This window comes from Pantherophis guttatus, chromosome 1, assembly GCF_059756535.1.
Source record: "Pantherophis guttatus breed Tessera chromosome 1, ASM5975653v1, whole genome shotgun sequence".
NCBI classification, from domain to species: Eukaryota; Metazoa; Chordata; class Lepidosauria; order Squamata; family Colubridae; genus Pantherophis; species Pantherophis guttatus.
The window spans coordinates 252725232-252751969 of NC_142063.1; the positions used below are offsets into that span (position 1 = coordinate 252725232).

General features: G+C 38.9%; 1 protein-coding gene across 1 annotated transcript in view; it reads left to right on the forward strand.

The window, feature by feature from the left end:
* The window catches only part of CLVS2 (clavesin 2), a 49937-nt gene extending 25942 nt beyond the window's left edge, over positions 1-23995 (forward strand). The window contains exons 3-5 of the mRNA XM_034418714.3: positions 16424-16534; positions 19057-19277; positions 22585-23995. Of these exons, the coding sequence (XP_034274605.1) occupies positions 16424-16534; positions 19057-19277; positions 22585-22672 (420 nt within the window). The 3' untranslated portion in view covers positions 22673-23995. The remainder of the gene's footprint in view (positions 1-16423; positions 16535-19056; positions 19278-22584) is intronic.
* Positions 23996-26738: the final 2743 nt, after the last annotated feature.

Genomic DNA, 26738 nt, shown 5'->3' on the forward strand with positions numbered 1-26738 from the left:
TAGACTGAGTTCCACCAATACAAAGTTCCACTTAGCCTGTTGTCAACAATGCATTATAGCAAATCAATAACAACTTTTGAGAGCTTAATTCCTCAGAGGAAAACAACTGCCTTTTCTAATAACTACATGTACAATACAGTACTCCTTAATGTGCCGTCTGTTTTTGCTCCATGTAAACCCATTGAAGGATAGACAGATGAACTGTGCGGAACAACCTCTTGTAAAAAATGATCTGTTTCTTCCGAGGGAACATAATTTTATTTATTTTGCATGGTTGGATGAAACATGATTTGAATACACTGAGCTAGCGAAAGCAAAATCAACACATCTATCAAAGTAAAGCATCAATGTTTTCCGCAAAGATAAATTTAATATCGCATACCAAAAGACTAAACAGATGGAAGAAAATGATGTTCATCTATTACAGTTTTGGTACTCATTATATTGGGGGTATTTTTGGGTGGGAGGGGGAGGTGCTTTCAAGTCAGTCATGATTCTTGATGACTGCCTGAATTAATCCCTGTAGTTTTCTCGGCAAGCTTTTTCAGAAATGGTTTGCCTTGTTTGCTTCCTAGGACCGAAAGAAAGAGATTAGCCCAGGGCAGAGGTGGGATTCAATTAATTTATCTACCAGTTCGCCAAGCACTGAAAATGTGAGCACACGCTTGTTCCACGCATACGCTTTGTTCACAGTGCGGGTTTCACGCATGCACATGGCTTGAAAACGTGGCTAAATAGGACGGCATAGCCGCGGGCTGGGTGGCCTGGCCCACCCACAGGTTGCTACTATCAATTTGCCTGAACCGGTCCGAACTGGCTGAATACCACCTCTGGTCCAGGGTTACCCAGCTGCTTTCCTGGCTAAGGCAGGACTAGAACTCCAGTCTCCCAGTTTCTAGTCTGGTGCTTAACCACTACATCAAACATACTCTCTCTGTGTTGGATTACTAAATCTTTACTCTAGGCTGGGGAAGATAGGAGTCACCTGGAGCATACCAAATAGTAGGGGTGGGTTCTACCTACCTTTACTACCGGTTCGCAACGGGAGGGCATGAGCAGATCATACCTTATCATGTCCAGGCAGATGGGTGGAGCCTCCTGCCACTTTTACTACCGGTTCACAAGAACTGGACAGAACCGGGAGCAACCCACCACTGCCAAATACGTGAGGTCAATACATTGTGACCACATAGCTTATTTTGGAGAAAACACTGATACTGTTGATATGACATATATGACATATAAATTGACAGGTGGGGGGTGGAGATTTTCGTGTTGAGAAAAGTGCTACCAATGCAACACTCTCCCTGCTCTTCGTCATTATACTCCTAGTCAGACTAAAAATACAGTAGCTTATTAGAAAAGACAGCAAAGGCAATGTGTTGGAAAGAGTAAATCAATGAAAAGATATATTTCGTACTTTATATTCATGTTTGACTTTCACTTGCTAGATTTTTTTTTTAAACTATCTCTAAAATACATAATTTTGAGAAGGCTTGCTGCCTCTTCACTTTTGTCCAAATGACAAGCTGTCATCAAACATAAACCTCCTCAGGTTTCACATGCATTGTGTGTCTATCGGATGGAAAAATAAATAATCACTGCTCTTGTCTGTGAAGAGTTCATTGCTGGTGCTTGTTCCTCACTCACAGCATGAGGGACCGCGCTAAAGGCATTCCACATCTGCAATTCAAGGCAGAACAGTTAATGATGCTACTTTTAGGTACTAGAGAGCAGGGATAAAAATTACATCAGAGACATCCCTGGAAAATGGTGAGTTATCAATGTAATTTTCTATGTACTTGAATGCAAACCAGTTCCCTAGTAATTTGACAATTACCCTGGTGAACCTGGTTCAGTTAATATGCAAGCGTGCATTAAATTGTATAAAGACAGACAGATCTTGGAGGTTTATGTGAGGGGCAAACAGAGACTCTGCCAAGAAGATTTCTTCTTACCTGTAATGATTTTGAAGAGCAGTAAGTATGAGTTTTTAAATGTAATAAAAAGCATGAAAATAAAAATGGAACCACCTGCAAAACCTGCTTGTCTCCAGGCATTAAGCGATTGATTTAGCAGACCAGGTTTTCATTAAGTATAAAGAGAAGTAGAATTCTTCTTTTGGTCAGTGGCTTCCATATAATTATCTCTGCACTGATAAAAGTATATTTGTAACTCAGGGTTGAATTGTTGGGTCCTTGGGGTTCTCTGAGCTTGGTGGTTTTCTTGCAGACGTTTCATTACCCAGCTAACACCATCAGTAATCTCTCTGTCTCTCTGTCTCTGCCTGTCTGCCTGTATCTCTGTGTCTCTCTGTCTTTTTCTCTCTGTGTGTCTTTTTCTCTCTGTGTGTCTTTCTGTCTCTCTCTCTCTCTCTCTGTCTCTCTCTGTCTCTCTCTCTCTGTGTGTCTCTCTGTCTCTCTCTCTCTCTTACACCCACACCCACACCCACATACCTCACAGTTTTGTGATATAGAGTCTCTGCTCAGCAATCTCTTTTAGCTAGGAACATTTTTGCCATAAGTCAAGGCATGCTATGACAAGGCCACCTTGTTACTACTGGAAATTTTATCATTAGTATTTATCAGTAATTTTAATGGATACTTTCTGTTAATGGTCTTATTGTGTGTCTCAACATTACGTTACAGTATCCTGCATTATCCAGCACATATTTTGGGCGCCTCATACTTTGCCTAATCTAGTTTTTCTGTATCAGAGATGGACACACAATTATTGGAATACCTTCTTCAGTCACGATAAACTGCATCCCAAATATGTAGGGATGCAGTACAGAACTGAAAATTAGCAAAATCTAATGAGGTATCTTATGCATATGGAAATATACATTCAAAGCACCAATGCAGCTAGCAGTAAGGAAAAGGACTCTAATCACATTCCAAAGTAATTAAAATAAGTGTCTCAAAAGTATATTTAAAATACATTTTAAAAATCTGTCCATGAAACTAAGCTCCAGAGACAAGCAAGACTAAGCAATCGGTCCTAACAGTTATAGACTGTAAAAAAAAAGATCTTCATACCACTGAAGAGGATGCTAGAACATTATTTCTCAAAAGGATATTTTAAATTGAGTTATAGCCATGCAAAAACACCTCACACACTCATCAAATGCATCCTGAGGTTTATGAGATGCAAAAGGAAAAAGGCTCAGCTGCTATTTAGAATGTCTTAAGTCAGGGAAAACCTTAACAAACATGAACATAAATTTTAGTTAAGCCTAGAAGGCAAGTGGAAGATCTCATACAGAAATCACAGTATTTATCCATGTTCTCTTAAGAACTGACAGTAGTTAAAAGCCATAACATTTGGGAGTATCTATAACGTTTGAACATTTTCAAAGATTAGTTAGAGCATATTTACAACAAACTAGTCAAAATGTCTCGGTTAGGGTAAAACTGCACCTGGTCACTAGTAACCCATTTGAAACAAGTTTAAAAAGTCTCCAAAGGAAAAGGTAGCTAATAAGGCATTGCCCACAAACGAAGTGTTTATAAACATTGCTCCAACAATTGTTCTGACAGTGAGGACTTTTGAACTTTGAGCCTCAAAGACTTAATCAAAGATCAGTTCTATGTAAGATTATTACAGTGGGCCATGGATGAGTTGTATTGATAATCCAAAAGGAATTTCTTGGTATCTGATACTCCCAAGAATTGTCTCATCTGGAAGACCTTTCTCAGAGTTGGACGCCTCTGTCCTCTAAGGGTCTTTCCATTCCACTTCAGAGTCTCCGGGAGTAACTGTTGCTTCATAATTTTATAATTCAGGAACCTCGTAATTTTTCTTTAACAGGAGATGTCTGAGGAGAAGGCATGACACAAAGTATACTAAAACAGTTGGCCATCAGTGAATCATTTCCACTCCTTTGCTCTCAAAGCTTTTTCACACAGCAAAGCATATGAGCTTTATATTAAAATGGGGCTTCTGTCACGTGTATGTGTAAGAAATTATATGCTTTAATTATAGGGAGCATGCAAAGGTGAAAATCTTCATTGGTTATAGCTTTTCATAATATGTATCCAAATTCTTCAAGGCCCATGTTATCACAATGGAGTTCAGTCTGGTTATGAGAATATACTATGTATGTAATTCAGGGTGTAATATTAGCATAAAGTTCTTGTATGCCACTGATATTTTGACTTCATCATACTTAACGAAAGGGTGACAACAACTAATTAAAAAGCTTGGGTATCCTTTTTATTGATAGACTGCTGGAATGTCTTCAGCATTACTATTTGTGCAGTTATGTTCAATGGATAGGTTTATTGCTTGATAAATTTGCCTACATTACATTACAGTGCTACATTAATGTACCTGGATTTATTTATCAAGGCTGTTTTATGTTTGACATTTCCAAAATTAAGCATTTTATATGACACTTACAGTGGCATATTATGCATATTATGTACATGAATGGCGCCGGAGAGACAAATAGGATTATGAATGTTCACCATCTAGTTTAAATTCACACTTACACTCTCCATGGTAAGTAATTTGCTCTGATTGTAAACATTACAATTTCACTGGTGAGGTTGACACAAAGCACTGCTGCATAGATTTCCAAAGGGCAAAGATTTTCTTTTGTGTCTTGTCATGCAAATCTCAATACATATTTTATAGTAGATAACAAATCATCTTGAATAATGTTATATAATGCACTTTTATTATTATTTATCAGAATTTTCATGGTAGACTAGAACAGCAATCAAACACTATAAAGTTACAAATTTAAACAGCAGGCTAAAGTAATGCCAAAACAGCCATTAAAGGCTGTCAATCAATATTGTGTAGGTTTTGAAATGTTTACTGAAATAAAGCTCATAAATCCAAACATTTATGATAGCAAGGATAGTCTTTGGAGTATTTTAATCAAGACATGCAGCTGTATATAATTAGTCTTCCACCAACTGGGAAGCCCAGTTTTGAGTGAACCAAAGTTGTTGAAAAATTAGTTGAGGATCTCTAGATTCACATAATACACTGTCACCTTTTTGCAGGAAGAAAGAGACCAGTAGTAGAATGCTAAGATGAATGTTTCGGTCAGAAGCCACAATCACAATTCAAGAAAAACAGAGTCAGTGAAGCAAGAGTCATTAACTTAAAGTGTACATTTGTATGCCCACCATATTTTATATCAAAGTTTTAGCTCAATTTCCCCACACAACACATCAAGATTGAGGAATTTATACAAGGGCATTTCTTTTGCTGTGATTTCCCAAATGTTCTGTGAAATCCTCTGTAAAATACAGTGCACCATTGCACATTAGAACAGCCTCTTTCGGTCATCTACTGGGTATTTGCAAAAGAATATATTCTGATCATGATAACACAAGAATGGAGGTGTACATTTCTTTTTAAGTAGGAATATAATATAAACATTTGATTTATCCAGTTCTGGTCTGTCATCTCTAGCAGGCACTGGCTCTTCATAGTCTCAGGCAGAATCATTTCCCAGCCTTGATCCCTGAAATCATTTAAATTGTATCCTCAATTGCAATTAAGCTTAGGACTTTCTTTGCGTCCATCACATGTTCTACAGATTTCCTAAATGAATGCATAATATGAAGATTAGACAGCTCTTGCTTTGTAGCTGAGCTTTGTGAGCCACAGCAGTTACAACCCAGATGAATAATAGAAAACTGGCTTTTATTGAGTTAGATGTTTTTAGTCCCAGCAACTCAGTATTACATATGCTGATCACCATTCATTTTCTAGAGTTTCAGATGAGACACATCTGAATATGCAGCAAGCAGAACATTTGCTCTTCTGTTGATATGTGGCTCTCATTGATCATTCATGTCATTGCTTGAAATGCCACTGACTCTAGGCTGCAATTCTAAGCAGATTTCCTATGCACAGGAATTAAACTTTGACTTCTCATAAAATAAGGTAAAGATTCCCCTCGCACATATATGCTAGTTGTTCCCGACTCTAGGGGGCGGTGCTCATCTCCATTTCAAAGCCGAAGAGCCAGCGCTGTCCAAAGACGTCTCTGTGGTCGTTATGGTCGGCATGACTCAACGCCAAAGGCGCACGGAACGCTGTTACCTTCCCACCAAAGGTGGTCCCTATTTCTCATTTGCATTTTTGCAATTTTTGCACTTGCATTTTTTACCTGCTTTCGAACTGGCAGAAGCTGGGACGAATAACGGGAGCTCACCCCATTACGCAGCATTAGGGATTCTAATCACTGAACTGCGGACCTTTCGATCAACAAGCTCAGCATCTTAGCCACCGAGTCACTGCATCCCTATCCTCATAAAATACCCCACCCCCAAATGGAGTTTTGGTTTGGTTTCATCTTGGATTTATTCAGCTAACTTGAAAGCAATTTTATGGGATTTTTGAGAGCCCTATTTTATCAACAGGGACAGATTTGAGGCATGAACTCCATGTTATTGTGTTTCAGCACCCAGAGGCCTCTGGACAGCAATACCATAACTGAAGTTAAGCGGAATCTATTAGATTAGAGTGTAACAAAACCGCTCCCCACAGTTTTGTAAGTAAATAATTTCCCCAAAATATATTATACCAACTTTAAGTGCCATATATTTTCCTGAGACTTTAAGAAACACTTTAAGGCCTTTATTTTTTTAGATGTTATTCTAATTTCTGTGCTGGTGATCAAGGGGAGCATGCGTACACTCCCTCTTTTCATTTGATTTTATTTTTATTTTTTCCCCATAACAACTTTGTGAGGAAGGACAGGCTGAGAAATAGTGCCTGGTCCAAAGGCATCCACTGAGCTTCCATGGCAGAGAATGAACGTTGCTATTACGTCTCACTGACTTGCCAATGTTGAACAGGAGGTCCCAATCCTGTGCTTATCATAAGGCCTGTGTGGTATAGTGATTAAGGTGTTAGGCTAGGAATGAGAAGACCCCCCATTCCTGTCTATTCTCAGACATAAGAAATCAATAGTTAACCTTAAACTAGTCACACTCTCTTAGCCCAAATTACGAACTTGGTTGTCTTTTTGGGAAAAAATAGGAGGGAGCACCATGTATGCCTCTGTCAGCCTTCCCAGATAGACCAGACAGGAAACACAACTAGATGAATGAATTCTACTTTATTGTAAAGCTATATTAGTCATCCCCAGATGGCTGTTGTATGCTGCCTAGACTCATTTCTCATGAGATGGCTGGCTGTATAAATTTAATTAATTAATTAATTAATATTAAATAATTTTGAAAATCTGAAAGTACAAATCTCCTACCATCTCCTTTATGCTCTGAGAACTTGGGGATGGATCCCTTCTGAGCTTCTTCCTCTACTCATTATGCAGTTTTGGGCTATGGACTCTCTTATCTGACATTTCCTAGGAAGCATCTCCCCACCCCATTCCCCAAATTTATTCTCGTGTAGCATTACAGCCTACACGTGCTTTGAAATGAAAGGCAGGAAGTACATGTAATACGTGAAGAATAAATAAGCAATAACTTTATTGTTAAAACATTCCAGATCTTTTTTCCTGCCAAATACACTAAAACAGACCTTGAATAAAAATTAATCAAATAAAACTGCAAATGCTCAGAAAGCAACAGAGAGAGCAAATGTGTCAGGCTGTAGAAGTGATGCTCCCATGGAAGAAGCATCAGACAAGAATGAATGGAGAAAAAAACAATTAAATGCACACACAGGAACAGTATACCCTCTCCCCTCCCCACAGTTTTATTAAATGAGGCATATAAACAGATGGTAACTGAGAGAAGATGCATATACATTGTTATGTATTTCTGAAGAGCAGTGACAGATGGATAACAGAGTATGTTTCTATTTGTATGCCAGAGGCCATCTTTTCCCACATTGATATCCCTTCCTAGATTTGAGCACAGATCATAAGAAAGGGTTTATAGCAATCTCTTGTCACAGTTGCTACAAAACAATAAGGTGAAAATAATTGAAAACGATAGTCAGATTCACCAGATCCAAATATAGTCAACATTATGGATATACCAGATTGCAGTTAATGGATGTTCAACATGATTTACTCAGAAGAAAATCCAATACTTGATGGTAGTTACTTCTCAATAAGGTTATCATATATGAAGTAGAATATAAGTTTCACTTCTATACATGAGTATGTATTTGGGGGGTTGGACTAGATGACCTACAAGGTCCCTTCCAACTCTGTTAATCTGTTAATTATTCCACAACTAGTATATGGAATTTTTCCTATGCAGTAGATGGGATTTCCTTTCCAGAGCTCACCATTCAATCTCCCAGCTCTCCTTTCTTTACCCCTTTAAATTAAAGGCCTAATGACTTGGAGTCCAAATAGCTGATCTTCATATGGTTTTGCCAGGGTGTTAAGATGGCTCACTGTACGTTCCATGATACATTATGGATTCAAAAACAAGAGGGATTGTGGTGCTGTCCTGATTTCTCCTCACAAAAAATAGCTGTTTGTAGTATATATCGACCATCTCCAGATCTCTCTCTGTACTAGAAAGAATTTTGGCAGGCTGGATCTCGCATCCAGCTGCCTTTTCAGCCCTAACGCTTTGATAATCTACGGATTGGAGAAAAATGCAGGCATTAGTTTGCCTTGCCCCACTGGAAGCCTTGCATGTTCTCTGTCTGTCAAGAAAAGAGTTGTTCAATATTGACTATCGCAAGGTAGATCCAAAGTTCTGGAAGACTCCTACACAAATACTAACTTCAAAGTGTTCTGCTGCTGTTTTGGGGATTCCTGCCAAAGGTATAACAGATTTTTCTCTGTTAACTCTCTGAACATTTATTCAGTAAAATCCTCTTTGGCATTTTACCCTGATCTAACTTTACTGCCTTTGAATCCTAAGAAACCCATTGGTTTCCGAAGTCTGTAGAGATTTTCAGTCATTCAGGTCATGGTTGCTTTTTTTTTGCTTTCATCCAAGGATCCAAGCAAAATGTCTTCAAAGAAAAAACAAGAAAGTCCAGTTGCCTCCAGAAAAAGCACTTTTGGGACATTGGTTTCTGAGTGCTTAGTGAGTTGCCAACACACAAACTCTGAAGCTAACAGTTTGCTTCTTATCTTACGTTACTGCTTCTGAAAGAAAGTTACTCTATCTTGTTCTCTACTTTTCCTATCTCTATGTTTATTCTCTTTGAAAGCTAATATTTCATTGCTATAAACTTCCATCAGATGCCCTTTCTGCCTTCATTTTCTTCATTATTTCCCCGTTTTCTTAGTGATAGAAATTAACCCTCATCTGACTTTACTTCCATAATGTAATAAAAAGCCTCTAGCAAATCCTGAACTAAAACTTGCTGAAGAAGTGAAAAACGTCTCCCTCATTTCACAAATCTCATAAACTTCTTTCACATTTGCTGTCTCTTTCTCTCTTTAATATGTATACATCACTTGTTGTCAGCTCATGATACTATTCTTTTTGTCATTTGACCTTTCCTGCTGACCTCTCTGGTCTGGGAGTTCTCTTTCCTAACAACCTGTTTTGTGGTTTAGTAGGGAGAATTTTGTTTTTACTCCTTCTATACTTCTATACTATACTTCTTCTATACAGGTAGTCCTCAACTTATGACCAAAACTGGGACCACAACTGATTGGTACGGAAGGTGGTTGTTAAGTGAGTCGCCTCTGATTTTATGACCTTTTTCTCCTGGTTGTTAAGGAAATCACTGCAGATGTTAAGTGAATTGTGCAAATTGTTAAGCGAATCCAGCTTCTGCCATTTTATTTCGTTTGTCAGAAGCTGGCTAAGAAGGTCGCAAACGGTGATCACTCTGGGATGCTGCAACCATTATAAGTGCTGGTTGCCAAGAGCCCAAATTCTGATCACCTGACCATGGGGATCGTCCAATGGTTGTAGATCACATTTTCAGTTCCATTTTAACTTTGAATGGTCGGTAAATGAATACTTGTAAATTGAAAATTACCTGTAATAGTGTTTCATTTACGATAAGAAAATATTCCATCCTTGTCTTATTCTCCCTAAGGAAGAATGATTCCCCCCCCTCCATTTTTATTCTTATCTTTTGCTACAGTAAGTGTTAGTCTGGCCTTTTGCCAATCAATAATTATTTCTTTCATAAGTAATGGGTTGCTATGACTCTGAAAAATTACTAAGGAGGTTTTCTTCTAGCTTTCTCTGAGGGGATTTTTCTCACTGGCCAGTCCTTAATGGATTCCTTAACTGCAATCATACTTCTGGTACTGTCTGTTCTCTTTCATTCAAAATTATTCTCAGAAGGCCAAACTCCCCAAATAAACAGAAATTTAACAAAATATGTAGGCATACCCATAGAAAAATCAGAGCATTAGTTTATTTGGAAAGCTTGATTTTCCAATTAAACCTATTGGGTTAAAGTTTAAAATAAGATACGTTGTTCCTTCTAGTAATTCTTTTTTGCTGTCACGAGGACTGAAAAGATTATGATTTATGGATTTATTTATAGATAAGAGATGGGATATGGGATGAAGGGATACATGTTTGTAACTAGACAGGTTTTGTACTTGTGATAACTGCTGGAAGTCATACATTTCATTTCTTTTCTTTTTATTATAGTCTTAATTTTCTTTCTATTTTCTGTCTTTTCCTTCTCTTTTCTACTTTTCACTCTTTCTGTTCTTTTCGTTCTTTTCTTTGATTTTACTATTGTAACACACGCACGAAGACACCCACACACCCACACATCACAGTTTTAGGAAATGAATGAAAGTCTCAAAAATACCTATTTCTTACAGGCTTGTCACTGTCACAATCTCATTCAACTCATCTTTCCAAGCTTCTGTTTCATAGGTAATTAAGTGGATTATACATTTCTTTTGTTCCAAAGCTAATAAAATGTACAACAACAGCTGTTTGCTGGAGGCAGTCTTGAACTGGTAACAGACTTAATGACCTCAGATATAGGTGATATCCAATTAATTTCCTCCTGCTAAGGGAATCACTGTCCTCATTTAAATGGGAGGAGGGGTGGGATATCACAATCAGCTGCCAAGATTGAAGGGCTCTTTAGAACAGATGGTGGGACAGAAGCTATGGAAGATAGGATGTCATTCACATTATGTTGGGTTTCATCAGGGGTGAAATCCAGCAGGTTCTGACAGGTTCTGGAGAACCAGTAGCGGGAATTTTGAGCAGTTCAGAGATCAGCAAATACCACCTCTGGCTGGCCCCAGAATAAGGAGGGAATGGGGATTTTGCAGTATCCTTCCCCTGGAGTGGGGTGGGAATGGAGTTTTTGCAGTATTCTTCCTGTACCATGCCCAAGCCACGCCCACCAAGCCACACCACGCCCATCAAGCCACGCCCACAGAACCGGTAGTAAAAAAAATCAGATTTCACCACTGGGTTTCATCTAACCCTTCTAGATTTTATCTTCCTAGATTTCTTTTAAGGATGTGGAATTTATTTGTTTGGTTTGATCCAGGGGTGAAATGCTACAGGTTCAGACTGGTTCGCCTGAACCGGTAGTAAAAAATGCTACCGGTTTGGGCGAACCGATATTTCCAATGATCAGCTGTGCCGCGCTATTTATATTCGCTAGAAAGCAGAAAGTCCTGCTTCTAACAAATCTAAATCACGCGGCACAGCTGTTCCCTCCCCTCACTGTTCTACTTACCTTTGCAGACTTAGAAAAGGCTTCTTTAATCCTCCTTTTTCAGCGCCATGCAGTAGTGCCTGCGGTGCGCATGCGTGCAAAGCACACAATTGGCGTATACCGTGCATGCGCACACAAAGCAAACCGGTAGCGAAGCGCACCAGTAGCAGACTTCAGAGCATTTCACCCCTGGTTTGATCAGTATTATGTCAATCACTATAGATTAAATTTAAATTGTAAAATAACGGGCTGATAACAACACACAGTTTATTATAGCATAAGTAATGTTGCACGTGAAAATAATGGTGTTGCATAGGTTTTTGTGTAAACTAACTAAATGATGTAATTCATCACATTTTCAAAATGATGTCACAATATTAACGCTTGATATCATTGTGCTACAATTGATACCTCTGTGAGGCTGATACTTCTAAAAGCTTCAAAATAATAATATTTGCCAGCTACTCTTGTTCTTGTTGTATCCATAATATCTTTAGTAGATTTCTGAAAAAAATATATTTTATTATTGTTTCCTTGCTGGGTGCTAGATTAGAGGTATTAATAAATTACAAAAGGCTACACTGTAATTCAGAGCAGTTACAAGAATGATAGCTAGACATTATTACTCACCCCAACACAATAGCACATCGAACTCAGATAAGGAGTAAATAAGGAGCTTCTCAATTTGTCTCAAATTTTCAACAAAGAAGTTTGATAGAATGCCCTGCCCACCTCTGTAAGTGTGTATAAGTAGACACCAATAGAAACCTCATCTACAGGTACCCCTCAACCTATGATCACAATTGAGCCCAAAATTTATGGTTTTAAGTGAGACATTTGTTAAGTGAGTTTTGCCCCATTTTACAACTTTCCTCGCCACATTTGTTAAGTGAATCACTACAGTTCTTAAATTAGTAACATGGCTGTTAAGTGCACCTGGCTTCCCCATATTGACTTTGCTTGTCAGAAGGTTGCAAAAAGGATCACATGACCCCGGGAGTCCAGGACATTGCAGCTGTCATAAATGTGAATCAGTTGTCAAGCATCCAAATGTAAATCATGTGGGATTTGTAAATCCCGAGGACCCAAATGTAAATCATGAGGACCCAGATTATGGGGGCAATAAGATGACTTTGTATAAAATATATACAAAAGTATGAAGGCTATTGCTTAACGCATTGTAAGCCGCCCTGAGTCTTTGGAGAAGGGCGGCATATAAATCAAATTTAAAAAAAAATAAAAAATAAAAAAAATGTGACCATGAGGATGCTGCAACGGTCATAAGTATGAAAAAGGTTATAAGTCACTATTTTCAGTGCCATGGTAACTTCAAATGGTCACTAAATGAACTGTTGTAAGTTGAGGACTATCTCTATATCCAAGTGAAAGCCGCCACTATAAAATAGCAATAGTCTGTCATCAAACTGCTTTGTTTTCCAGATGAGCAGCCACCAAAGCAGCAAAGGGGGAGATGAAAACCTCTCATCTCATTAATCCTCATGGGAAGCATTATAATTTGGTGAATAGAGGGCTTATATAGAAAAGTACATGAAGCTCAGTGTTAGTGTCTAATCCTGCATTTGTTACTTTACAGCTACATGAAAATAGATGTTTATCTTCTGAGAAATAAAACTAAATTTCTGTCAGTTTTTTGAATCTTGCATGTCGATTTTTCAGGTCAGCTTGGAATAAAAGCTAAACATCTCTTAGAAACTATACTGGCAGTCCTCAATTTGGGACCAGAATTTCTATTGATAAGCAAGGCGGTTGTTAAATGAGTCCTGCCCAATTTTACAATCTTTTTTTTTTTTTGTCAGGGTTAAGTGAATCACTGCAATCACATGGTCCTTAAATGAATCCGACTTCCCCCACTGACTTTGCTCGTCAGAATCTGTCTGGGAAGTTTGGAAATGGCAATCAAGTAACCTGGGACACTGTAACCATTATTAATACTGCAACCATTATTAATATATGCTGTTTACCAGTCACCCAAATTTTGATCATGCAACTGAGGATGCTACAATGGTCATTAAGTGTGAGGAACCAGTTCCAAGTCACTTTTTTTCAGTGCCGTTGTAACTTTGAAAGATTGTTAAGCAAATGGTTGTAAGATGAGGACTACCTGTAGCCCCATCAATCATCAGTTTCAAATGGTAGCATGGAATAGAAGTAGATGAGCTAGCCATTAGCCTGGTATAAAAGGGCCTACGGGCTCCAGATTTCATCTAGCATCAGGGAGAAAAATATAGAGATGAAAATAAATAGATGTTGCCAGATTACTTTCTTGCTAAACTTGTTCTTTTATATCCTTATTGGTTGGCTTTTTATGTTTTTGCTGAGCATACATCCTACGGCTATTCCATAGCTTTTTTTTTAAAATTTAATTCAGAAACATCAGAAAGGTCATTCTTGATATATCCTAGCTTCTGCTAAAATGAAAAGGGTAGATGTTCCCTTGAATGTTGCAAAATGTCACATATAACAATTACATGGAATGTAAGGATTGGAAGAAACTTGAAGATCACCCAAGTCACTTCTGCCTTATAATTGCATCATACATACATACATACATACATACATACATACATACATACATGATCCATCATTCACGAAGACTGTCAAGGGCTGTATTTTAGCTCAAAAATATTAATGTAATGGAAAGTACCAGTGGAATTGAGAGAATTGGAAAAGATTTTTTCCATTCAACAAATTTTAGATTGAAAATGTAAAGACAACTAAGGATCTCCACGGCAAAAGAATTGATTGTGAAATTTAATGAATGTTAAATGTAGTTTCTTTGTACTTCAGAATATCTAGCTATGCTGCGAGATATTCTGAGGGTTTAGGTCAACAATTTTAAGAGTTTTAAAGAAATGCACAACATAGCTGAATCAAGAATACTGATGGAACTCACTGAATCGGGGAGAATTTCCTGTGATGCAAACTGATAATCTAATATTAGACATGATTATATATTAGAAAGGGGAGTAGGCTGCAGAGTTCAGTGCTCTCTCTTCTTTTCAACATTTACATGAGACCAGCTTGTTAGTTCATCATCAGTATGCTATCTCAGCCTTTGGTGAATTAAGCAATAGCATGAACATTTTATTTGGTGTATGGGGACTGTAACAGTGGTGGGTTGCTCCCGGTTCAAACCGGTTCACAAGAACCGGTAGTAAAACCGGCGGGAGGCTCCGTCCACTGCCCCAGATGTCATCATAGGTGATCTGCGTATGCACAAAAACTTCGCGCGCACACGAGCGAAGAAATTGTGTGCACGCGATCCCATTGTGAACCGGTAGTAAAGGTAAGTAGAACCCACCCCTGGACTGTAAGAATCTGGATGCGTAACAACAGGTTTCAACTGAATCCTGGAAAGACTGAGTGGGTCTGGATTTTGGGGCCTATTGTTTCTAGGACTATGCCTTCTATACTGATTCATCTGCATCTGGAGTACTGTGTCCAGTTCTTGGTAGGATATTTGTTTAAAAGAGAGGTGAAGAAGTTGAAGTGGAATGGAAGAGGTATGTCAAGATAAGGGGGCCAACTATCAAGCTGATTACTGAGGGTTTTAAAAAGCTTTAATTTTTAACTTACAAAACAGATGCCTGGGGTAAGATGTGGTCACAATTTTCAACAAACCAAAAGGTTCTACTTACAATAAAGGACAGCTCTATTCTTAAATTTAGAGCAGAAGAAGATTAGAGGATTGAAATGATTGAAGGAGGAGGATTGAAATGAAAATGAAGGAAGTTCAGGCCAAATATTTAGATTAATTTCTTGACACTAGGAGTCATTGAACAATAGAACACACTGTGAAAAACCTCACTGGAGGTGTTCAGCTAAGAACTAGAGAGATAATGACAAATAAGCATGCAGTGTTCACACTTCGGTTATTCAACTGAAACCCAACAGTTATATGTATAAATAATTTAACATGGAATAATCAAGCTGCTGTTTTAATTTATTAAAGCATTTAAATCCTCTTCTTCCCTCCTCCAATTTTTAATCAATGATTCCTAAGATGCTTAAGAACATACTGTATGTAAAAACCTAATCGTTATTTCAAATAAAAATAAATGCATGTACATTTGTGCATATAAAATGGAAAGTTTATATGGTGGCAAATAATATAGGCAGAAAATAAGTGCATTGTTGCTTGGTAGAAAACGTCCTCTCTCTTTATCAGAATTCTTTCCACAAATTTGTAGCTGGATACAGAATTATTGTCCTGGAGTGGAAGACAACTTTTTTTAATGAGCTTGCAAAAGAAAATCACTAGTCTGAAGACATGATCTTAAACAAAAAGCTTATCTGTAATGGTTTGTATCCGAATAATTATAGTGAAACCTATCTACAAGTTTATTGTGAGGATGAATTTATATGATCCTATACAGGTAGTCCTCAACTTACAACGGTTCATTTACTGACCGAAGTTACAACAGCACTAAAAAAAAGTGACATGATCATTTTTCACACAAACATGGCAGCATCCCCATGGCCATGTGATCAAAATTCAGACACTTGGCAACTGTCTCATATTTATGACGCTTGCAGTGTCCTGGGATCATGGGATCCCCTTTTCTGATCTTTTGAGAAGCAACTTCAATGGAAAAGGCAGTTTCACTTTACAGCTGCGCTACTAACTTAACAACTTCAGTGATTCAGTTAACAATGGTGGCAAGAAAGGTCATAAAATGGGGCAAAGCTCACTTAATGGTCTCACTTAGCAACAGAAACTTTGGGCTCAATTGTGGTCGTAAGTCGAGCACTACCTGTTTTCACAGCAATGCTAAAGATATAGAGAAAGTGGCAAATAAGATAAAATATCTACTGTTTGTTTTATGTTCTCTTCTAGGACAGTTTCCCAGCTCGATTTGGAGGAATTCATTTTGTCAATCAGCCATGGTACATCCATGCCCTTTATACAGTTATACGTCCATTTTTAAAGGAGAAGACAAGGAAGAGGGTAATTTTATTCGTCTTTGTTTCCATCGTATTTCATAACTTTATGAAAGGACTGATAGCCTTGAAAACTAAAGAACAAATACATGTTTCCAGTGTCTTGTTTTGTGACTTTAATTATATACCTATGCTAGATAAAACATTAATAGAGTTAGAATATTCTTGGCCAAATGTGATTGGATACACAAGGAATTTGTCTCTGATGCATAAACTCTCCGTGTACATACAAATACGAACACATTTTAGAACACAGCAAAGGATAAAAATGGATTTTCAACTCATTGTTTCTTGAAGAACACAAGTCAGTCCCAATTATTAAAAGCTGAATAGTTATTTGCACAGCTGTCTAAGCAGACTTCGTTCATCTTAAAAACACTGTTCTGAAATGGGAGAATTAAGCTATGTAATCTTGGTAAAAAGTATTGCTATATATTCACACAGTCCGTGGCAGATGTATTCATTGGAATCTCATCCAGCAGCTTAAAGATAAGCGGTGATTCAACTCTAGAGATTCACTTTGTTTCTGTATTTGTTGTCTGATGCTTATCAACACAACATGTAAAAATAGTAAAAAAAAACCCAACATTATTCTACTTTGAATTGGATCCTAAGCACAAGGTGAAAACACCAGTAAACCCACACACAGAGTGACATGCATACATTCACCCAAAAACCATGCCTCTCACTAAAATCCCAAGGTCTCTTTCTTTTAGCTGCAGCTAAGTTTCAAAAGCATCTTGAAATGGACAATTTAATAAGCTTGCTCTTTGGAAGCATACAGTAATACCAAATTCTATAGAAGATGAAGGCAGTTAAATTCTTCGGTTTCCAGTTGCTTCTCTTTGTGACCTAATGGGTACAATTCTACTAATAGGAATGTCTGTCAGTAACTGCTTTGAATTCTTGTAAACGTTGCTTCTATCATCAGTGATATCATCCAATCACCTTGTCTTCCACTGATCTCTTTTTTAAATTGTTGCTTAGTCTTCCATTCCAATTGTTACTTCCTGATCATCATACACTTTCTTCAATAGGCAGAGGGAAAGGCCTGGGTATACTCCTGTTTCTAAGGGTTAACCACAATTTGTTGTGGTCTACCTGGTCAAAACCTTTGGATAATTAATAAAGCATAATTAGTAATCTTTTTTGGACTTTTCGTTATTCAGTGGATCGTGGGCATCTGAAGGCTTCAGATCAAAATGGGGAGAGAGATGCATTGCACCATTGGGTCTCAAGCTCTGCCCCTGTTGGATATGGGTGTAATTTCATGGTGCATTACCAATGGGGTGGAGTTTGTATTTGCTTGTTTGTTTGTTTATTTATTTATCACAAATTTATATGCCGCCCTTCTCTCAAAGGACTCAGGGTGGTGAACACAAGCTAGAAACATATAATGATAAAAGAAGAGTCTAATTAATACCAATTAAAATCAAAATAATAAAACCACAGAATCAGAATTCAGCCCATTTGTTGACATAACCAAGTCTTTAGGCTCTGACGGAAGGAGCGGAGATCAGGCGCCATCCGGAGCTTGGTGGGTAACTCATTCCAGAGGGTAGGAGCGCCCACAGAGAACGCCCTACCCCTGGACGTCGCCAGCTGACATTATCTGGCTGACGGTACCCTGCGGAGGGCAGCCCTATGTGAGCGGACAGAATGGTGGGAGGCAGGCAGGAGATGGTCCTGCAAGTACCCTGGACCTAAACCATGTAGGGCTTTATAGGTGAGTACCAGCACCCTGAAGCGGATCCGGAGGACCACCAGTAACCAGTGCAGTTCGCGCAGGAGAGGTGTTACATGGGAGTAATGGGGAGCTCCCGTAACAACCTGCGCAGCCGCATTCTGGACCAGCTGGAGCCTCTGGGTGCACCTCAAGGGCAGCCCCATGTAGAGAGAGTTGCAGTAATCCAAATGAGAAGTATCCAGGGCATGAGTGACCATGCAAAGGGCATCTCGGTCCAGGAAAGGGCGCAACTGGCGCACCAGGCGAACCTGTGCGAAAGCCCCCCTGGTCATGGCCATCAAATGATCTTCCAGAGACAGCTGGGAATCTTGGAGGACACCCAAATTGCGAGCCTCTTTACAAATATGTTAGTAATCCCTGAAGGGGGCTGAAAGCCTTATGAATCCATTTAAAAAGTTCCTACATAGCAATGACAAATTAGGTGTGTACTATTTTCCCCTTTGAGCATCAGGCACCCTGACATGTCATAGCCCAAAATAGCTTGGATGTTCCCCATAATTTGCCTTGTACATTTGAGAAGGAGTGTGGTTAGAGCTATTTGGATTATAGAACAGGATTCATTTTCATTGGATTCCAGATGCTACTTGGAAGTAGAAATGTGAGTAATTTCTCAGCAGCATCTTTAGGCAAACAATTGCATTTTTAAAAAAATCCTCTGAAACAATTGGGAAATCTTCTGTGATAAAAACCACATCTTTGAGCTATGCAGCTTTTCAGATAGCTATGTTTATTATTATAGATTCTGATCATTTTACAATGTATTACATCCCTCTTTCCCCTAGATATTTCTCCATGGAAACAACCTCAACAGTCTGCACCAGTTGATTCATCCTGAAATTCTCCCTTCCGAATTTGGAGGAATGCTTCCACCTTACGACATGGGCACATGGGCAAGAACGCTGCTAGATCACGAGTATGATGATGACAGTGAATATAGTGTGGACTCCTATAACACATCTGCAAAAGAAGTTGAAAAGGAGCTCTCACCCAAATCCATGAAGAGGTAAGTTAATGGCATCTTTTGAAGCAGGAAATGCCTAGGTGATCTCTCAGGTCAAATATCTGTTCTTAAGTACTGATGCCTTCCTCTTACATTATGGGGCCATTCCAAAAAAATTAGGGATGGGAAGCTAAGTAAACCTTTGATTCAAATTGCTCACATGTCAGTCTGGAACCCTTTCTTTCCTCCTTGAATTGAATCCCCCATCCTCTGGTATTCCTTCCTTTGCTTGAAAGGCAACTCAACTCTCCTCCCAGTCCTTCTCTATACGGAGGATTAAATAATTGCTTCCAATCTTGCTCAGATCAAAACAGTTGCTTTCAACTCCCATTTGTAAGCAGAAAACTCCCTTTCTCTATATAGACCTGACCTGGGGTGCTCACATTGCAGCACTGGTCCAAAGGATCCAGCCAGAGACCTGAGTCTTCTCAGGAAGCAACAACTGAATGAAAAATTGCTGCTGACCTTCTACCACTGCACTATAGAGAGTATTTTAACTTACTGCACCTGTGTATGGTTTGCCAATTGCACAGTGGCAAATAGGACAGCACTCCAGAGGGCCAATGTCATTGCCCAGAGGATTACATCATTAACATCATTGCCCAGAGGATCAGTGGTTGCCCTCTCCCCTCTTTGGAAGAGCTTTATAGCTCCCTCTGCCTTAAGAAAGTTCAAAACATTCTTAAAGATCCATCTCATCCTGGGCACCCTTTTCTTTTGTGTGTGTGAACTATTACCATCTGGCAGACGGCACAGGACAATAAAAAAAAAGGACAAATAGGCTGAAAAACAGCTTCTATCCCAGAGCAGTAACTATATTGAATTCTACTGTATAGTGTAATATTAATGCAGTATTAGGGGGTTTCAATTCAATTGCATAGAATGTGAAGAATGTGTGTTTTTGTTTTATTTTTATAGTTTTCTTATGTATGATGTACACTGAAGATGGCATTTAATTTCGTTGTACGAGGTGCTGTGGCAATAAAGTAAACTATAAACTATAGTTTACTTTAAACTATAGGAGGAGAAAGAGGGCATGGAGGGGGATATAAAACAGTATTATGGCTGAAGATGCTTCCTCTCTGGATATAGGGATATACTACACTAGAGGATATACTACTCTATTCACAAAGCATCTATGCATCATTATGCTTGTGCATAATCAAAGAGAAGGCCAACTTTTCATTTTTCAGACAGATCCACCAAAAAAAGAGAGAGGGAGAAAAACTATTTTTGTAAATTTATCAGACCTGGGAAATTTGCTGTACGTACACAAGCCACCCTGACTGTTTTCCTCAGAAACTAAAGAATGCCCTTCCTGGAAAATTTAGAGAAGCATATGCTCTCCAGGGCCTTGGACTGAGCCCTCTCAACTGTCCTTGTTGCTTATCCTTTCCCTTCCCCTCCCCCCATTGGGGATTAGTATTCGCTCCGCATTTGCTGACAGCTGTCATTCGTTTCTCACTTCATGATCTCTAGCCTCTGAACATGGAGGCCAGAACATCGACCAATTGGTTTCCATTGTTAGAACGCCATCATCATTTATTTAGACAATGAAAATAAAATTGATAAAGGGGACCATTTAAGGATGAGGGGGAGTGGGAAAATCAGTTGATTTTAAAGGTCAGCTTTGAAGCTGAGTGCTAGCTTGAAACCCACGTAAACAGGCAAGTTTTCTCGTGCATACACAGATTTTCCTCGCTTTACATTAGGTGAATTTACTTTAGGCAGGAACATGACCAGTGGCGAGTTGCTCCCAGTTCTGTCCGGTTCTTGTGAACTGGTAGTAAAAGCGGTGGGAGGCTCCGCCCACCCACCCGGATGTCACAATTAATGATCTGCGCATGCGCAGAAGCTTCTGCACATGCGCAGAAGTGCACACATGCATGCGCTCCCATTGCAAACTGGTAGTAAAGGTAAGTAGAACCCACCCCTGAACATGACCCTAGCACAAAGCAAACCCACCCCTGAACATGATCCTAGCACCCCTGTGCTTAGTGTGCACAAGGGTATAGTTAGCATGCATTCATCATACCAAACTTGCATATCTCCCACACCATTTATCCAGATGCCATACAATTCTTTCAAAACCAAGTTAGATAGTATTTCTGGGGAAGGAATTGCATATAGACCTGCACTTCCATGTTGGGATCTGCATATAGAAGAGCAATATAGCTCAGGGGTGGGTTCTACTTACCTTTACTACCAGTTCGCAGCGGGGCCATGTGCATGCTCTTCTGCGCATGCGCAGAAGCGTTTTCATGAGTCAGGGTCGGTGGGCGGAGCCTCCCGCCGGTTTTACTACCAGTTCTAGAGAACCGGTGCGAACCGGGGACAGCCCACTACTGATATGGCTCCACAATGGTTGCAGTGTGTTGCTGAGTTGCTAAGCTGTGAAATATTCCAGGTTTGCTGAGCTGAACTTTGCTGAAGGACAGCATCCATGCCTAATTCTACTTGAATTGCCCACTCCCCTTCGGGCAAGTGCTGCAACGCCCTCTTTTAGATCTTATTTTGTAACAGAGCCTTTGACCCCCCTTTTCACATACAGTATTCATGTGCAATTTCATGCACAATAAGCTATGGACTGTCCCTCATAAGAACGTCATTCTGCGCAAGCTGTCAATTGCCCATCAACTTTTGATGGAACCCCTCCCCACCCCCCACCAAAACCCTCTTTCAGATGGATGATATATGTAAAAGGCTGCTCCCTAATTAACCTTTACCCATTCCTCTGAAGACTTTCAGCTGTAAACTTTCAGATGCACTTTTTTCTAGTTCATCAGCTTGTCTTCCCAGCTATAATAAAGACTTTTGAGCGAAGGGCTCCTGGGAATGAAGAGCAGGAACCATACAAAATGAGAGGCAGAAAAGTGCTCCCTAGCAACATGGAATCAAACTTCATTCAGCCTTTGCCTCCTCTAATGGCAAAGGCAAGGTGTGAGGGAGGTAACTGGGAAGAAAATCACTCCCACCCATCTGGAAGTTGCAGCTTCAAAGCGAACCAGCTTTTTTTTTATTTTTAAAGAAGGTTGGCATTTAGGTGGGGAATGCATGTGAGCAAAAGCCACAATAGACTGAAAAGAGAGGCCTGCTGGCCAAATCTGACCTTTAAATCACTTTTTTTTTTTCATCGCTGCTTTAGGAAACATGGCTGGATTTCTTTTCAGGAGGGTCTTGCATCATCCATCATATTCCCCAAGCATATTTTCTGATTGCAGTCTTGCTTTTTTTTAATAACGCGAAGGAGCTTGCCTTTTTGTTGTCGCTAAAATGAGTCACAATAGATCTTTGCTTAATGTTTTTCTAGGTCTCAGTCTGTTGTGGACCCTGGAGTGCTCAAGCGCATGGATAAAAACGAAGAAGAAAACATGCAGCCATTGCTTTCGCTTGACTAGCAGTCTGAGCATCAAATATGAATGAGGGTGGAAGGTATTGCTTTTCAGAGCCATCCATTGAGAAAGAATGTACAAGTCGGAATCCTATTTTTCATGTTAACGTAGCATATTCTAATGAGGCAGCAGGTTTTGCCAGGCATCCTAGCTACCACTGAGCTGGAAAACAGGGTGGGGGAAAAAATAAACAGGAGAAAATATCAATAATATATTCTCTTAAGTGCCAACCTGTTTGTAAATAGTCGTTTCCTTCTTTGTGCATTTGTAAGTAATGATAGGAATTATATAGTACAGGAAAAAAATATAAAATGGCCATTAACATGCCAGATGAAGGCCCTATAAAAGAACAGAATGAACTCAGACAAAAATAGAAAATCAGACCCTAGATAGATGTCATCCTTTTTATACAAAGCCATATTTCAGCTGCCACACTGCTTCATTTGTTTCTCGCAGTTTCCATTTAGCAAGCTGTAGGCATTGTAACTCAGATTTGCTGGTTTAAAAGATTGCCACAAACCTTGCCAGAGCTCATCACAGGGATTATAAAATAATTCACTGTGGGAAAAAGAAGAAGAAGAAGAAAGAAAAGAAATAGTCAGAGAGACAATGAGCTAAATATCAATCCTTGGTATATTTTTGGAGACATCTGATTTTCACAGTCTGGATTTTGAGAGCTGTTTGGTTCCTGAAAAATGAAAGAAGCCTCATCTAGGTACCGTATTCGAGAACTTTATCCTTGTGGAACCTAGTTCATAATCCTCTGCTCCTTCTACTTCGCAGATGGATGAATGATTTCTAAACTGTACGAAACAAAAGTCTGGATACATATCTATATATTTTTACCAGTCTCTATACATATAAAGTGTCATTGGTAGATAAGTATATTTAATCAAGGATTTATAAAAAAAAATCATACCTATTTGGTGTGTTTAGAGTTTATTATATATTGTATATTAAGGCAATGTCATTGTTATCTTAGTAAAATATTAAGTACATCATCCTACTTGGAGCAAAACTTAATTGTTAGAAGAATGGTGTGCTGCAATGCCATGCTAAGGCCATCTTTTGTTTGTGATGTAATTGTGTCGATGAGATATGTGCCATATTAGACTGAAATAACATTTTTACCTCAGAAGATCAAACAGTACCTGAAGTGGACTGTAGTTTAGGAGTGTGTCTTCATCTTTGATTGTGCTGATATGCATGTGTATTTCTGCTGTACATCAAAACAAGAATTGCACCCTACAACTATCTTTCCTTCAGAAAGATTTAATATTACAGTACAGTTCAACAGGAATGACAAGATCTCTTGCTTGCAAAAAAAAATGTTATGAATAAGCTTTCAAGGACTTATTAATCAGTTAAAAATACTTGAGATCCTTGACCATGGGTGGGATTCATTGTAATCCTAATTTTAAAGATCTTTGATTGATAGAAAAAAAAGCATGAGTATGTTTTGAGCACTCTGCTCCATTCAGAGATTACCTCTGCAGGTAATAGTTCATGGATGGACTATTACATCTCATGTTGGCTCTACCATTGTTGCGTGATTCAGATGCTTAGTCTTTTCACCAGAAACATGTCTTCTGGTGAGTCATTTCCATTACAAATTACTATTAATATAATGTGAGGCTTTAGTACATGCTAGGCCATTTTATGTGCAGTTGAATGCTAAGAAAGGCACATTTGCCTTAATTTATCCTGTGTACATTTTGATACTTGTGTTCTCTTCATATTTCTGGACATTAACTTAATTGTGTTATTAAATCATCCTCATTTTTGGTGGTATAGGGCTACATACAAAATTACAGCATAAACTTCCATCTCTCTTGTGTCCTCAGGAGGATCCTTGTAGGGGTGAGCATAATGCTATAGCGGGAAAGTTCCACCAGGAATGTATACTTTCTACATCCAAAATGTCCTATGTACAGTATTATGCAGAAAATTCTCAATGGAAGAATGTTGGAATTAGTGCATCAGAACTGATCCCTACTGGTAGAGATGATTTAGAAAGACTGATGCTGATCACATCAGAGTTCAAGGCATGTTTCTGAAACAACCCTTGCCTCTCTTAGGATATGCTTCAGCTTCCTTGGAAAGATTACAAAAAGTAAGCAAAAAGTTATGTCTCCTTCACATTGAGCTTGACTCATGGTGATTATCCATGACTTTTTTCCTGAAAAATCACTGCTACTGCCTTCTTTTTCATTTCTTTATTTTTGTTTCCTAGTCTAGTTTATAGTTGGAAATATCCTGAAGGTCTGTCATCCAAATATTAACCAGATCCAACCTTACTTCATTTCCATGGTCAGCCATGTATTGCTACGTGTGGTCACTTGCTGAGGCATTGGAGTACAATAGAACCTCTGGTCATGTACGCTTCTGACCACGACCAAATCGGGTTCCGACCAAAAAATTCACAATTTTTTTTTTCTTTTCATGACCAATCTTCCCTTCCGTGCCATTTTTTTTTTCTTTTTTTGTAAGTGCCAAATTTCCAAAATTAGGTTCGGGTCACGACCAAATCAGTTTGCGACCAAAGTCATGGAACATATTATGGTTGTGACCAGAGGTTCTTCTGTATGTGTCAATGCATTCAGAATTACTGCTAAGAAGATATTGAACTGGCAATAGCAACTAGTCTTCTTTCTTTAACCAGGTACTTATATAAATCATGTTTTGAAGCATATTTGTCACATTCATACTTTACAGTTTTAGGTGCATAGAGAAAAAGAAAATGGCCAATTTCTTGGCATCTAGTTTTGGCTTTAACCTATCTTCTTGTATCTTCACCATCAGAAGGAAGAACTTCACATGTCTGTTCTTTCCCAGTGTATTTTCATGCTAGTAGGTTAGTTTATATTTATCCTTTGAAGGTTCTTGAACTTAAAAGTCTTCTGAGCACCAAATATACATTCTTACAAGGCTTTAAAGGAGTAAAAAAAATGGATGATTAGACCTTGGTACAGGTAGTCCTCTACTTACGACTGCAATTGAGCCCAAAATTTATGTTGCTAAGTAAGACGTTTATTGACTTTTGCCCAGTGGTGAAATCCAATTTTTTTTACTACCGGTTCTGTGGGCGTGGCTTGGTGGGCGTGGTGTGGTGTGGCTTAGTGGGCGTGGCAGAAGGATACTGTAAAATCTCCATTCCCACCCCACTCCAGGGGAAGGATACTGCAAAATCTCCATTCCCACCCCACTCCTGAGGGAAGGATACTGCAAAATCTCCATTCCTACCCCATTCCAGGGGGAAGAATATTGCAAAATCCCCATTCCCACCCCACTCTGGGGCCAGCCAGAGGTGGTATTTGCCGGTTCTCCGAACTGCTCAAAATTTCTGCTACCGGTTCTCCAGAACCTATCAGAACCTGCTGGATTTCACCACGGGTTTTGCCCCATTGAACGACTTTTCTTGGCACAGTTATTAAGTGAATCACTGCAGTTGCTAAGTTAGTCACCCAGTTGTTAAATAAATCTGACTTCCCCATTGACTTTGCTTGTCAGAAAGTGATCACATGACCCTGGGACACTGCAACCGTCATAAATATGAGTCAGTTGCTGAGCATCTGAATTTTAATCACATGGCATGGGGATGCTGCAATATTTGTAAAAAATGGTCATAAGTCATTTTTTTCAGTGCTGTGATAACTTTGAACAGTTACAAAATAATCTGTTATAAAACAAGGGCTACCTGCCCTATAACCTGGTAGAATTAGGATGGTGGAAAAATTATCTTTTTGGATATAATGCTCAGCAAGACAAGCGGTAATTATACAGATACATTTTCCTCCTGTAATATAAGAACAGAACAAAGCCCCTCAGCTTGTCAATGCACTACCTTTGCAAGATTTTGAGGGCAGCTATCAAAATACCGTCACAAATTACATCATAATGTTCATGTAACAGAAGGCAGAAAATGTTTAATATGTAGAGAGTGATATTTGATGTAGTTCATTAACTCTATTTAATTTTAATTATATCTTAATTTATCCATTTCATCTAGATTAATTAAATCAATTTTAGTATTCTGGCTCTGCCCAATTTTTAGAATAATGCCATTCAAAAG